Source organism: Talpa occidentalis, unplaced genomic scaffold (genome assembly GCF_014898055.3).
Source record: "Talpa occidentalis isolate TD23 unplaced genomic scaffold, MPIMG_talOcc4v2.1 talOcc4.2, whole genome shotgun sequence".
NCBI lineage: Eukaryota > Metazoa > Chordata > Mammalia > Eulipotyphla > Talpidae > Talpa > Talpa occidentalis.
Genome location: NW_023602073.1, coordinates 840949 through 856015, shown reverse-complemented (window position 1 = coordinate 856015; position 15067 = coordinate 840949). Strand labels below are relative to the sequence as shown.

General features: G+C 65.6%; 1 protein-coding gene across 7 annotated transcripts in view; it reads right to left on the bottom strand.

Annotated features, from left to right (window-relative positions):
• The window catches only part of RREB1 (ras responsive element binding protein 1), a 70146-nt gene that overhangs the window by 7990 nt on the left and 47089 nt on the right, over positions 1-15067 (bottom strand). For all 7 annotated transcript variants that reach the window (XM_054698229.1, XM_037518823.2, XM_037518822.2 and 4 more), the window contains exons 7-10: positions 7516-7660; positions 7162-7298; positions 5284-5473; positions 980-3818 (exon numbers count right to left, since the gene is read on the bottom strand). In XM_054698229.1, coding sequence (XP_054554204.1) covers positions 980-3818; positions 5284-5473; positions 7162-7298; positions 7516-7660 — 3311 coding nt within the window. The remainder of the gene's footprint in view (positions 1-979; positions 3819-5283; positions 5474-7161; positions 7299-7515; positions 7661-15067) is intronic.

Sequence of the window (15067 nt, the reverse complement as noted above, 5' to 3'; positions counted from 1 at the left end):
CCATAAAAGCTGAGCGCCTGCCCTCTGTGACAGAGACGGACCCGGAGGGAGGGTGCTGAGGGACATGAGTCAGACGGAGCAAGACAAGCACCAGGTGGTGTCGCTTCTATGTGGAGAACAGAGAAACCAAACAAAGGAATAGACAAAACCAAACCAGTAACAGCCCCTAAGACCCGCTCCGGACTCAAGGCTGCAGTCGCGGGGAGGAGGGACGCACCGGGAGGGCCCAGGCTATGGAGGACTGTGGTCGTGGCGTTGACACGCTGCTACGGAGGGGAGCCTGAGCCGGGGACCACGCAGTGCGGTGGACCAGTGGTACCCCCATCAAAAATCAATGCCGGAAAAAAAAAAAAAATCAATGCCGGCAAGGGAGAGCCCAGCTCTCCAGGGGGGCTGCATCCGTGCATCATGGCACCCACCCTGAGCACCCCAACCAGGGAGCCACGGCACTGCGGGAACAGGTGGCAGCAACCAGGGGTCACGTGCAGGGCAGAGGGAGGGTGGGGAGGGAGACAGGGGTGGGCAGCAGGAGGGTGGTGGGGGCAGTGGGGAGGGTGATGGGGGGTAGCAGGGAGGGTGATGGGGGGTAGCAGGGAGGGTATGGGGGGCAGTGGGGAGGGTGATGGGGGGCAGCAGGGAGGGTGTCCCGGGCTCAGCAAAGCCCTGGGTTCACCTCCACCCCAAACCTTCACACCAGCTGCCCTCCTGGCTGTGTCCCCGCCAGGCGGCAGGCACGCCCCAGCCCCAGGAGAGGCGGGGGAGCCGAGGGCCTCGACCCCTGTCCTCTAGAAACACCTACCTTCGCCCTCCCTGCACCCTTGGGGGGCTCGGACCCCGAGGTCAGCCTCAAAGCTGCGGCTACAGGGGAACCTTGCCCTCCCCCCATCTCTGCCCCGGCAAGGCTCTGCGGCAAGGGGGTGGTGGGAAGGGTCCCGGATGCGAGCCCCCTGACCCCCAAGTGCGCCCCGCGGCCCCTTACCAGTGTGGGTGAGCAGGTGGCGCTGCAGGGAGCTGGCCCAGGGGAAGACGCGCGGGCAGTGGGGGCAGGCGATCTTCTGCAGGCAGCCGGCGTAGGAGTTGCGCCTGGCCCGCAGCCCCGGCTCCTCGGGGGGCCCGCCCGGCTCCTCGTCGCTGGCCCCGGCGTGCTCGGTGGGCGCCCCGGCCACCCCGTCCTGGGCGTCATCCTCGGCCGTCTGCAGGAACGGGCTGAACTTGTTGGTGTCTGTGGTGGCCAGCATCTTCTCGATGCTGGCGAACTCCCCGCTCGAGTCCAGGTCCACCCCACCACTGCCTGCGCGGGGCTGGCTCCTGGCCCCCCTTTTCCGGCCCCTCTTCTTGGACAGCCCAGCGGGCCCCGGCTCGGGGGGCGAGGCCGCCTCGGGGCTGCTGGCGGCGGGGGGCGGGTCACAAGAGTCCTTGGGGCTGGCAGAGCCGGCGGGGGCGCTTCTGGGGGTGGGGCCTCCCGAGCCCTCTGGGAAGGGGCCGTTACTGCCTGTGGCGGGGGGCGCAGGGTCGGCTCCGGGCTTGGCTTTCAGCAAGGTGGGGGCCGAGGACACGGACGAGATGATCTGAGCGATGGAGGCCAGTGGGGGCAGCTCCTCCGACGCGGGGGGCTTTGGCAAGAGCAAGGGGGGCTTGGGGCGCAAGGGCCGCAGCAGGGCCGGGCTGCTGAGGAGGGTGGAGCCCCCCAGCAGCGGGGAGCTGTTGACCAAGGCGGAGGAGTAGATGGGCACGGCCAGCTGGACGGCACCCTGCAGGGGCTGCCCCTGCCCTTCCAAGGCGGAGGCCACAGCAGCGGGGGCCGCCTGCTTCTCCAGGACCCCGTTGGGCCCCGGGGCCAGGGGCAAGGCAGGGCCGGTGGGTGGACAGGGGCCGGGCTCCGCGCTGCCTGCTTCCTGCTCTGGTCTCCTGGCCTCCCCAGGGGCCGCCGGCTCCTTGTCGGCCCTGCGCGGGTTCTTGGGGATGGACAGGTCGATGGGTTCCATGGAACAGTCGTAGGGCCCTGAGGCAGCGGCGCTCAGGAAGGAGGTGGCCCCCTCCTGCTTCACGGGCACCAGGGCCAGGCCCTTCTGGGAGAAGTCCAGGGGCTCGCCGAAGTCCACGGGGAAGCCGCTGGCCGGCTCCAGCTTGATGGCCACGTGCGGCAGCGGCGGGGCAGGGCCGGCGTGCAGGAAGCCGTTCTGGGGCTCGAGGAAGGCGGCCAGGGGCTTGCACTCGCCGGCACCAGGGGCCGGGCCGGGCAGGTCGTCGGCCGCCAGCACGTAGCTGTCGATGTCCTGCTCGGGCACGTGCAGGTGCTGCTTGAGCACGTGGTGCACGCAGTTGCGGCGCGCGGTGAAGGCGGCGCTGCACTCCCGGCACTCGAAGGGCTTGCGCGCGCGGGGCCCAGGGCGCGCGCAGTGGGTGCGCATATGCACACGCAGCGCGCGGTGGTGCTGCAGGTCCCGGCCGCACAGGCGGCACACGGTGTCGGGCGCGCAGAAGGCGTCCACCAGCTCGGCCGCGCTGCTGGCCACGTACTCGATGTTCCTCTCGATGTCCTTGCGCGTGGCCTTGAGGTGCTTCTTGCGCAGGTGGCGCTCGCAGTTGGCCTTGACGGTGAAGGGGTAGTGGCAGATCTTGCAGATGTAGGGCCGCTCGCCGCTGTGCGTGCGCAGGTGGCGGATGAGCGCGGCCTTGTCAGCCGCGATGTAGTCGCAGATGTTGCACTGGTAGGGCGAGATGCCCAGGTGTGAGCGCACGTGTGCGCGCAGCACGCCCGAGAACGCGAACACCTGGTTGCAGAAGCGGCAGGGGTACAGCACCTTGCGCATGGCCGGCGTCTTCTTGCCGCCGCCGGGGCCAGCCATGATGGCCTTGAAGTCTCCCTCGGTGATCTCCTGCTTGATCTTGGCGTCCATGCTCAGGGGCAGCAGGGCCTCCAGGAGGCTGTCCTGCTCCAGCTGTGCCTTCATCTCGGCAGGGCCGGGGAGCTCCACCCGCGGGGGCTGCAGGAAGAGAGGGGCGGCCGCGCTGACCTGGACGCCCGACTTGGACTGCAGCAGGTGCGCGTGGGAGGCGGCCTCCACAGAGCCCTTGAGCAGCCTCAGGGGCGGAGGCGGCAGGCTGGGGCTGGTGCAGCCGGGGGAGGCCTGCTGGGTGTTGACGAGCGGCGGGGGCGTGGATGTGGCCACCACCGTGCGTGGGGCCACCAGGGGCTTTGGCTTCAGCGGGGGCATGTGCTTGAAGATGGCCTGCAGGGGCGCGGCGGCAGGGGCCTTGGACAGAGGCGGGAGCGTGATCTGCGGGGGGGCCGAGGCCGCCATCTTCAGGATCTGCTGGATGTCCGCCAGCTCCATGGCCGACTCCCCAGAGATGGGCTTGACCACGATGCTGCTGTCGGGCTGGATGATGAAGCCCTTCTGGAAGGGCTGCAGGGACAGGCGCTTCACGCCCTCCTTGGAGGCGGGGAGCACGGCCAGGGAGGCGGCCTCCAGGGCGGACAGCCCCAGCATGGCGGCGCAGCCGGGGTCCTGAGGTAGCGGGCACCTGAGCGCCTGCAGCTGGATGGCCTGGTTATCGTCGGGCAGCGGCTCCTCGGCCGGGGCCGGCCTGGCATCCTTGGTGGGCTGCAGGCCCAGGGCAGCCAAGAAGGCCTTCTGGTCGCAGGCATCACCGGCGGGGGCCTGGGTGGGCGGCCCCTCCCGCCCCGGCTCGGTGGCGTGAGTCTGCCGGTGCAGGGCCAGTGAGGCGGGCATGGGGAAGGCCTTGTCGCAGGCGTCACACACGAAGCGGTGGTGCTCGCTGATGCTCCTGCGCAGGTTGTTCTCGCACCAGGCCTGGGCGTGGGGTGGGGGGAAGGGGGAGAGCGAGAGGGGCATTGAGAGACGCTCCCGGACCCAAGCACCAGCGCCTCGCTCCCCGCCCTGCAGCCACCAGCCGCCACTCCTGCTGCTGCTCTGAAGCCCCCTGGCGCCGAGGTCGGCCTGACCAGGCACGGGTCCCGGTGCTGCGGGAGAGAGCACCAAGGGTGGCCGGCACACCCCAGGAGGGAGAGCTGCTTCTCGTCCCGAGACGGGAGCACCGAGCCACCGCTGGAGGGAGGCCAGGGACGTGGTGATGGCTGCAGGTGGCCGGGACAGCTGTGACAAGTGGCAATCTTAGTTTGGGGCATCTGTCTGAAAAGCAGCGCCAGGACGCACTGGGACGGTCGTGCCCTGGGCTACAGGGCTGACCAGGACACGGTCCATCCCCGCCACAGACACTGTGTGTTCACAAGGGAAGGCAGAATGGCATTTATGGTAAAAGGGGCGGCCCAGGAGGGTCACGCAGAGGACGAGTCAGAAAAACCTGGATAGAGAGTGGACACCACCACATCCAGGAGTGACGTGAGGAAACGCAGCAAAGGAGCAGATAAGGCCAGTTAACTGTAAACCAGAGGACGCTGATGACCAGACTGAGATTAAGGGGGTTGGGGGGGTGTCAGGGAAGCTGGGGGCTAAAAAAGAGACAGGACAGGCGATAGATGTCTATGCAGTTATGTAGACAGACAGGTGATGGATGGACAGGTAAGACAGATGACAGACAGAGAGAAGACACAAGAGAAGCAGCATCTTGGGAGTGCAGGAGTGGGCAGCCCGGGCAGCCAGGCGGGTGTGTGGTCAGGGGGTGCTGCATACGGGTGCATACGGGCAACACCTGACACCCCAGAGGCGTCCATACGTGCACTAATCCTGTGACCTTGCAGTTGGTACACCTAAAGGATCTCAGTGTTGGGATCTTCTACCTCAATTCTTAAAAACTGGGAAGAGGGGGCCTCCCTGGTGGTGCAAGGGGTTAAGACGCAACCTATAAAGCTGTCCGCAGCACGAGTTCGATCCCCGGCCAGGGAGGACACCCACATGGTGCGGCAGACCTCTCCTGTCTCCCCGCTGCTCCCCTCAGCAGTGTGTTTCAGTCAGTCTGCCTGTTCTGTTCCCCGCTCTGTCTCTGGTGAATCTTCTCACCCTCAACCCCCGCACTTCTGGCCAAAAAATGGGAAGAACCATTTCAAAGCAGGTGTTTTGTAAGCAAAGAAGCCCAGGTCAGCTCAGCAAGGACCCAGGAGCAGCCACGGGTGAGCGGGGCTTCCCGTGTGTTAATACAAGCCCACAGCAGATAAAAGCCTCACAAGACGGGGCAGGAAGACGGGGCAGGCCACACTGACAGTCGGGACAAGGCGTCACTGAAACAGCCAACACTGACAGCGTCTGAAGGCGTGGGCACGTGGGGGCACGTGGGGGCACGGCCACGGGGGTCCGCTACCTGGGAGATCCGGGGGAACTTCCGGCAGGAGAAGTCGGTGAAGCCCAGGTCGTGGAAGCCGGCGGGGATGGAAGGGTTGTTCTGGATGAAAGGCCGGCCCATGGCGTCCCTGGGGAGCTGCTTGTGGACCAGCGCGTTGTGGCGGAGCAGTCCTCGGTGGGTACGGAAGGTGACACAGCAGATGTCACACCTAGTGTGGAGGGGACAGCCCGGGTTCAGCCCCGCCTTCATGGGGGCTCCACTCGGGGCGGGCACTGGGAGCTGCCCGCTCCATGCCCGTCCCGCCAACTCCCTGATGCGCCAACTCCCTGATGCCCCGTCTCTGCAGCCGGCACAGCTGGGGGCCGGAGTCCCTGAGCCCAGCACCCTGCGGGCAGCTGGGCCCCCACCCGGAGTGAGGCCCCAAGCCATCACCGCGGTGGCCGGTGAGAAGCAAAGGCCCTACGTGAGCCAGGCTGGGCCCACCCTCAAGGGCTGAGCCTGCCCCTCTGGAGAGCGTCGTAAGTCACCGAGATGGGCCAGCCCAGGGTCCTGGCCTCACCGACCAGAATAGGCACCGCCAATGACACCTCAGCCACCACACCCGCCACCACCCAGCCACGGGAGCACCGAAGGCCGTGGGTAGAGGGCTGGGCCCAGGGAGGCCTGTCTAGCCGGGGCACTGAGCAGCGGAGGAGTCGGGGACAAGGTGGGCACCAGCGCCAACTCAGAGATGCTCCGACCCGCCAGAGCCTCACGGGAGGAGCAGCCGGGGTGGGAGGGAGGAGGGGCTGCAGGGGCCAGAGGTGGGGCCAGAGGAGCACCCGCCAGTCACCCCCGACGCAGCGGGACCGTTTCCGACGGGGAAGCCGCAAGGCTGGAGGCAGACGGACGGGGCCGCACATGCTCCCGAGGCTGGAGGGCGGGCTCGGCCCCCTCTCAGCTAGGCCACGCTGGACCCGGCGCCGGGCAGTGGCAAGTGGGCCGGGACCCTGGCCGGAGAGGCGGCCGTGCGCCGGTCACTCTGGGGAGACCAGGTCTCCGGCTCACGAGGGTGTTTCAGCCGGGACTGACATTCCTTTTTACAGGGATTTCACGCTTCGTTGTCCTGGCTCAGTCTCCAGGGGCCAGGGGGGTGGGCGACAGCCCTGCCGAGCCCCTCGTACCCGCACTCCTCCCCCGCCGGCCAACAGCTGCACTAATCTCCCCAGTTGCCGGGAGCAACGGTAACCGGCAGCAACAGGGCCTGGCCAGCCCCCGCCCCACACCCCGCAGGCAGTGGGCATGTCGGGCCCCCCAGGGCCTGTCCTTCCTCGCGCGTGGCTCAGCCTCACAGCGGCCCTGGTTGGGACACCAAGGCCCAGGCTCCCAGGTGGGGCCCAGGCCGGTGACTCGATCCCGCAGGAGATGGGGAAGGGGGTGCAGAGAAACACCCGAGGAACCGGGAGCAGCTCCAGGTCCCACCCTTCCCGAGCCCCGGTGGGGCCCCACGCCCTCGACCCCACTAGACGGAAGGGGCTGCCCTCAAGTCTAGAACCTCACGGCCAAGGCCAGCCCGGGAGGCCTGGATGGGGGGAACAGCCCAGAGTGGACGGGGAGGTCAGGGAGCCTCCCCCACAACCTGAGGTGCCTGTCCCTCCCCCGCCCGGGCGCCCGTCTTCCTTCACAAACGTGTCCTGGCTGCTCAGCCGGGCGGGCGCTGGCCTGGCCTCTCCTGGTCTCTTGAGGGCCGGGAGCTTCTCGCCCGGCACCGTCCTGCTCCCACCCGCTGGCCGGGAGTGCGGCCACCTCCAGCCCAGATGCCCCACTCACCAGCCCCGACCGCAGCCGGGGAGCAGGGAGGTCACCCCAGAGACGCAGAACAAGGACAGCCCCCACCGCCCCCAGCGCAGCCCCCACCTGAGCGGGTTGTCGGAGTGGGTCTCCAGGTGGGTCTCCAGGCCATACTTGCAGACGAACTCCTTGAAGCATATGGGGCAGTGAAACACCTCGTCACCCGCCTTCTCTAGGTCTCCCGACTGCCCGTCTTCCACCATCTGCGGGAGAGGGATGTGGAGGTGTCAAAAAAGGAGGCCCCCCACCTGCTGCAAGGTGTGACCAGCCTCACTTACACCCCTCCCCTCGAGCCGCTGCAAGCCCCTCGCCCTCCCTCCCTCCCCCGCCCACCTCCTGCCTGCTGCCCGACCTGCCCCCTCGGCCACTGCTGAGGACCAGCAGGCAAGGCCGAGGGCAGCGCCCACGGGGGTGGCCGACCTTCTTGGCGGGCCCCGGGTCCTCCTTCTCTGACTCGGCATCGTGGCTCAGCTTCCTCTTAGACGACAGCCTCCGGCGCTTCAGGGGGGACGGAGGGGCGGCCGAGGGGGTGCTGTGGGGGTCCTTCTCGTGGATCTTCATGTGTCTGCAGGGGACGCACACGGCGGTCAGCAGAGCACCAGTGGCCCGCGCCTTCCCCAAGCAGTCGCCTGCGGAGTCATCCCCATTGGGAGGCGGGCGCCACCAGCACTGCAGGTGCTAAACCCCTTGCGCTCTCTGCTGGCAGCAGAGGGGGAGTCCCTGAGGCCCCCCCTGCGCTCTCCCTGTGTCTGGGGGTCCGCCCAGAAGGGCCGGCCTAGCACAGAGGCTTGGTGGCCCCGTGCAGAGGAGGAAATGTGGCCTCTGCTGTTCCTCCTCTCGGCGCCCAAGGGTGTCCAGACACCGGCAGGGAGGCCCCAGGCTCCACGGCCGCCTGCCGGGCCCTGGCCCCGCGTGTGACCCCAGATGGCCTCAACCCGCACACAGCAGCAGCCGCAAGTGCCCGGCGTCAACCTCGTTCGCCGCCTCTGGGCGTCCACCCGACCCCATCTCATCGCAGGAGGACCCTGGTGTTCCCACCCCTGCCCCAGGGGTGCTCAGTAACAGCAGGCAGAGGCAGGGTGAGCGAGGACCGAGGGGCGTCTGCCCGGCCATGGGTGACAGTGGCAGCGGGCGTGAGGCTGGGCACCCACGGCACCCCCTTCACCATCACGACGGCCTTGCCCCTAAGACCCCCGCCCCGCTCGGGAGTTGGGGTGAGCAGACTTGTACGAGGGTGTAAACACACTGACAGGGGCGGGGCTTCAGTAAAAGACACCCCAAAATGAACACTGAGCACTCGGGCCCATCCTCCCCCCTGCGGGAGAACAGCGTGTGCACTCAGAGCCAGGAGCTGGGTGGGCGCCAGCACCCACTGAAAGTCCTCCCGTGAAGCAGCTGGGCCAGGGAGGATGCTGTCGGAGCACCCACTCATCAGAGCAAATGCCCCAAAGCCACCGGTGAGGCCGGCCAGTCCCGAGGACCCTCGCCCCCGGCCTCGCCCCCACACCGGAACGTCCCGTGCACCGAGCTCAGGTGTGCACTTGCAGGAGCGCCGAGCACCGGCTCACCGGGGCAGCAGGCAGGCAGATTTCAGAGAAAGGTCATGTGTGAACAGAACATCACCCAGAGGGCCTTCCTGCCGGTGCCTGCAGCCACGGCCGCTGGGACGGGGTGCACTGGGGCCCCGCCAAGGGACCCCGGGAACCCTATAGGGGCGCCAGGGAGGGCAGCCGCCTTCTAGCAACCGGCTGGGGGAGGTAGGGGCTGTTCTGTCATGGAGAACTGGGGGGGGGGCTGGGAGGAGAGGGCCACGCCCCAACCCAGCTGAGCCCCATCCTGGCGAGGACCTCAACCGTCCTCTGTACGAGGACAAGGCTTGTGTAAGCGCCGAGAACCATGCCCCAGGCGCCGTCCCCATTACGCAACTGAGCCTCTCCCCAAGGCGGCCAGCGAGACCCTGAGCCCAGGCCCCCCGGTGGCTCGTAGGCCCTGGGGGAGGGGTGCTCTGGGGTGACGGGCACAGACTAAGGCTTGTGTGGCTGCTCCCCACTCAGGGAGTGAGTGTTGCTGGAATCACCTTCCTTGACAAATCCGAGAAGGCTGCCAGGGAGGGGGCAGGTCTGCCTGTGGCCAGCACTGGCTTGTTCAGGCCAAACAGGTCGGGCAGGCTGCAGTCAGACAAAAGCGGAGAGAGACAGACCCTGGCAGGCCTGGGGAGGAAGCCAGGGCCTGGCCTGCAGGGCTGCAGCCACCCTCTCCCCACGCATGGCCCCCTTTAAACTAAACAGGACCCTCTCTGGGGTCTGGCACATCCCGGACAGGGATGGTGTGGGAGGGCGCGCAGCTTGGCCCAGGGGCAGCTGGGGCCCTTATCCTGCCCCCACCGCCTGGCACCGCCTCGCTGCTGCCGTGACCTAATTCCCAGCTCTCAGCAAGGCCTGGAGTCAGGTGCAGACAAGCACGGAGGCGCTACGTCTTGACGCTGCTCACCAGATGCAGCCGGTGGAGCTGAGCTTTCGAAATATTCCAACAAGATGTGTCAGGAACGCTGGCCTCCCTGCTTGCAGGAGATGCCCCTGCCCCAGAACCAGCGAGAAACACAGGCCCCAGCGCTGCCCCAGTGCAGAACAGCGGCCCCGTCTGCCCCATAGCCGCTGCACCCAGCCGGCGGGGCGGGGGCGCGAGGGGAGCTGCCAGGCGCTGGAGCACGCGTCCACCCGGAAGCCGTAGGAGCGTGCCTGGTCCTCAGAGAGATGCAGGACCAGAGGGGCGCCAGCCACAGAACTGGCTGAGTGTCTGCTAAGAAAAAGCAGCAAGCCACGCTGACCACCGCCGGCCCCGCAGATGGCTAAGGGGCGTCAGGAAGGAACCAGGAGGGACGGGCACACACAGGAGGGAAGCCCCGAGATCCGCCCGCCAAGGGAGGTCGGGGTGCGTGGAAGGGGCCTGTTTCCCATGTTCTGCTGCTTCTGTAGCAAGGACAGCCCTGGGTCGGGTCACCCTGGCCTGCTGCCTGCGGAAGAGACTGGCTTCCACGCTCCCGTTTCTAAAACGCAGAGCAGGATTCTGAGAAGGGCCCGGGAGGCCCCTCGGAGGACACGAGGGCAAATCTGCACCCAAAACACAAGCACAGATGAGGCAGCACCCCTGCTCGGTGCAGATAACGGGGGTCTGCACAGCGGGGGAGGGAGCAGGCCCCACAGACAGCCGACCCCAGAATAGCCCTGGTCCAGACCCCACGGCATCCGCCCCAGAGTGAAGGGCCGGCTGACGCTCATGCGGGGCAGAGAAGGGAGCCGCTGAGTGTGTGACGTGCCGGAGGCCGCGCCTCCCTCCAGCCCTGGAGTCTCACGGCGCCCATGAAGATGGTGGCGTGGAGCCGGCCATCCGTGTCTCAGCCGCCCGGGAGGCAAACGAGGCCTGACTGTGGGAAGACGGGGAGCCACGCAGAGCTGGGGCCAGAGACGTGTGTAGTGACGGCTCCATGATGCACAGGGCGCGATGGGGAAACACTCAAGTGTGGGGGGCCAGATTTTGCGGGGACCCTTCCTGCTATGGGAAACGTTTTAAAGGGAGCCGATGCTTGGGTGTGTGGCGTGCAGATATCTTCCTGCCTCTGGGCTGTCCTTGAACGCAGCCACCTGTTCCTCCGCATCCACGGGTGTGCCAAGGCCGGCCAGGGCTCAGCGACAGCACGCAGGCCCCGTCTCTGTCCAGCGGTGTTTGCGTCCAGCGTGCTGGGAACACCTAAGCCTCTGGTCCCGAAGACGCATCTCCAAGGGCCCCTCAGGCTTCCCCCACCTGCCAGGGTCACGCCCCCTGCAGAGCTGTTTACAACCTGGACGTGGCAACACCATGTGCCTGGCCACAGCGCAGCCACCTTGGCCACCAGGAGGACCAGGCGCTGCCCTTTCCAGCAACCTGGGGGAGCTCAGGGAAAGGGGTTGCAGCACCAGGTCAGCGTGGCAGGTGCTGGACACGCCACGTGGGGAGGGGGCGGCATGACCAGCACAATTCTTAGCAAAACACCAGGAAACACTCACATGCCCGACCAGGGCTCGCAGCAAGAGAACACTCAAGACGGCAGACAGTCGGACAGACCCTTGTCTGGAGAGGACACAATGGCCACCTGCACAGGAGGACACGCCGGGAAGAAGCGGAAGGGAGAAGAGGGAGTTGGGGCCGGGCGGCAGGGATGTAAACCCACCGGGTGGTGGCCTGGCCTGCTCGAAACAAAGTCGCTGCCCCGGAGCCCGCCGTCCGCTGTCACTGTCCCAGCACAGGACCAGCGTGGCGCCCTGTGCGTGATCTCGGCACCCCGTCCCGGATTCGCCCCTGTGCTGCTTGTGTGTGCTGCGTAGAGAGCTGACGTTCTCACACTGCAGGAAAGATCCATTTCTCACGGATGGACGGTGCGGTCGGTGCCGTTTATAAGTGGCTATGGATAATGTCTTTTGAGAGCGGGCCTTGGGGGCCTCCTGGCCTGACTTTGGGCTTGTTCTGCTGTGATCTCGCAGGACGCCTCGACTCGGAGGAGGGGGTAGCTGCTGGGCCGAGTTTCAGCTCTCATGGTGCAGGAATCTCTTTTAATTGTTCTCTACCTGGACGGTCAGAGCTCAGGCTGGAGGGTGTGTGGCCTCTGGGGTGTCACACAGGAGCCACAGTCCCTTCTGTCCCCATCCAGGGAGCACGGTGACGCCTCTGAGCACCCCTGGCACCCACGGCCACCTGTTACTCCTCTTGGGAACGAAGCCACGGCAGTGAGGTTTGGGAGGAAGATTTTCAAACCTCAAAAACGTGCGAATCCAGAGTCAGGAAGGGCAGCTTGGAAGCCGGCACCTGCGGCAGCAACACCAGGGGAAGACGGCCCCTCACTGACTCCCATGCCTGGCTGCTCCCGGGCGCCCCCGGCCTCTGTGAGCCAGGGGCACTGGGGGATGGTGTTGGCTGGTCAGCCACTGCCAGGCGAGCATGCCCTCATGGTCAGCAGTGCCCGAGTTGTGAAGCCTGTTCCCTGCCAGGACAGCCATGAGGGTCCAGATGTGCTGGGCCCCAGGATGAAGGGACAGACAGGGCAGCAGCGGAGGAGCAAGTCACTCTCAAGGCGCAGCTACAGAGAGCAGCCCCCACCGGGGAACTCTGGGGTCCATGTGGGAGGCAGGCCCCCAGGCCTGAGTCTCTGGCCACAAGGAAATCAGAAGATACTTAGGGATGCGATGGAAAAGGATACACAAGACTCAAAAACTTACAGGATGCAGGCAAAGCAAGCGTGGGGTGGGGTGGAGGGGGTTGGGGACGCTGCGATAAATGCTCTCCAAGGAGAATCCCTGGAGTCTGCCTGCACCTCGCCTGAGTGTGCGCGCCCTGCTAAAGCCTCACTTCTAACTCAAAAAAATGTTCTCCAGCTACTAATCCCACTTTCTACCTTAAAACACCAGGGAAGAAGAGAAAGTACATCTGAGAGAGCGGAAGGAAGAGGAAATCATCTTTACAGTGGAAAAGCAAGGAAACAGCAAACAGAAAAGCCACAGCGGAAAATCAGCGCAGCGAAAGGCAGTTTCTTCGAAAAGACGAATGTTGATCGGCTGGGCTGACTAAGGGAGAGCGCCGACAGTCAAGCGAGCAACCGCGGGAGAGCGCGCGGACGCTGACCTCACGGAATAACCAGAGCTGAGGGGTGAGGGGAGCAGACGCCAGCCCACGAGGTAACTTCTGAGAAACGGCCATTCTCGGAAGACACACAGGACCGAGCGGCTGACGGGGAGCGGGGAGCCCGCACGGAGCAGCCACACACGCGCATTTAGAAACGACCCAGCCATTTAGAAACTTCTCGGAAGAAAAGCCCACAGGAGGTTTCGCCGGTGATTCTACCAAAGTGTTAAAGAATTAACCCCCACTCCCCCAAACACAGGAGGGCGGCCCACTTCCCCGCTGGCGCCGTGGGCAGCATCACCTGACACGGAAGCCAGAGAACACGGGGACGCAACGCCGCCCTCCGTGAGCCGGCACGACCCCTCGAGCGCCAGGCCGGCTCCTCACCAGAGGGAGGCGACTGCGCCGTGACCGAGCGAGCTCCGGAGTCCGCTGAGCTCCTCGCCCCGCAGAGCAGCGCGCCGAAGCCACAGGACTGCCGGCTCGGCCGCAGGGAAAGCATCTGACAAGCCCGACGCCCTTCCGTGACAGAAAGGCTCGGCAAGGCAGGAAAAGAGGGGATTTCCTCCGAGTGATAAAGGGCATTTCTGAAAGACCCACAAGGAACCGAGTCAATGGGAAAGGCTGATGCTTTCTCCCGCATCAGGAAAAAAGACAAGGGTGTCCTTTCTTTCCACTGTTACCCAACATGGCACCGGAGGGCCTGGCCAGGGCAAACAGGAATAAGATAAGGAGCAGAAGTAAGAAAACAGGAGAAAGAAGGACGAGCGACTATGCTGGCGTCGGAGGAACACAGGAGACTGACCACCTCTGCCGGCGGCTGGCCGGAGCCGCCACAGAAACCCTCAGGACGCGGTGCTGGGGCTGCGCTGGGCGGGCCGGGAGCAATGGCGGGGGGCTCTGGGGGGAGGGGCAGCCTTCCTCGGGGCTGTCTTACCCTGGCCCCCTTCCATGCACCACCCTCCTCTCACCAAAAGGTGAAAAACATCAGGGCTCCCTCCTGCCCATTGCTTGTGTTTCAACAATCTGCAGTAACCAAAAAAAAAAAAAAGGGTCAACATGTCATGCCGGCGACTCCGCAGTCCTCTCCCAAGAGTTGACCGAGAAAACGAAAACAGGGCCCATGCGTGCCGGAAGGCCACAGCAGCCCCACTCACGACAGCCCAAGGGGACAGCCTGGAGCCACGACAGGGGCCAGGGCCAGGGCCAGGGCCGGCCTCGCAGCAGATGCTCCTGAAGGGGGTCAGGCGTCAAGGCCCACAGGGGGGCGACACTGTGCACGGGTCCACGCTGGGCAGGATGGGAGGTGGACAGGCGAGGGTGGGTGGCTGCGGGGACAAGTGTGTCCCATGATGACCAGTGCCCATGGTGAACGTCTTAACTGTGCCGCACACACCTGCAGCCTGGGGGACACAGGGCAGGCAGGGACGCGGCTGCAGGTGTGGCCAGCCATGGTTGTGGCCAGCCACAGACTCGGCCTCACAAAGGATATCTTCCTCATTGGGGGTGGCCGGGCCAAGAGCGGGGTCTCCCGGAGGATGGTGAGCAGTGGGTCAGGGCCAACACAGCCCCTGGGGTCCTTCACCATCACAAGCAAGTGTGTGTGGGGACACAGTGGGCAGGACCCAGGCAAAGAAGGCAGATGACTGTACCCAAACACTCCCAGGAGAGGCGGGGAGCTCAGGGCGGGGGTGCGCCCAGGAAAAGCTCTGCAGGATGTCTCTGAAACACGGACGCTCCTCACGAAGTCACAGCTCAGGGCGGCGAGAGCCACACGCTGCCCGCCCTGTCCCTGCAGGGAACCAGCACCTGCCTCTGGCACCCAGAGCACTGACTTCCAGGAGCACAGACCCAGAAGCCCGCAGGCCTTTGGCGTGGCCTAATACAGACACGCTAATGATTATGGATCATGTTGGGCCTCCCTGGGGGCACAGGGGTTAGTCTCAGCACTATCAAGCCATCAGCAGCCACCAGAGTCTGAGTTCGATCCCTGGCCAGGGAGCTACCCACATGGTGCAGCAGACCTCTCCTGTCTCCCCTCAGCAGTGAATTTCAGTGGATCTGCCTGCTCTGCTCCCCACTGTCTCTGGTGACTCCCCTCACCCCCCACACCTCTGGCCTGTACCCCAGTTCTTGTATGCATAAATTAATCTTTAAAAAAAAAAGATAATGTCCATCGAGCGCTGGCCAGGCCAAGAACTATGTCAAATCACGACCCCAAGTCCTCACCCTGGTTCCTCGGCCCAGAGGTGGACACTATTAAAGCTCACTTTAAAGAGAGAGACGGGGAGGAACCAGAGCTAACTCCAGGTGGGGCACT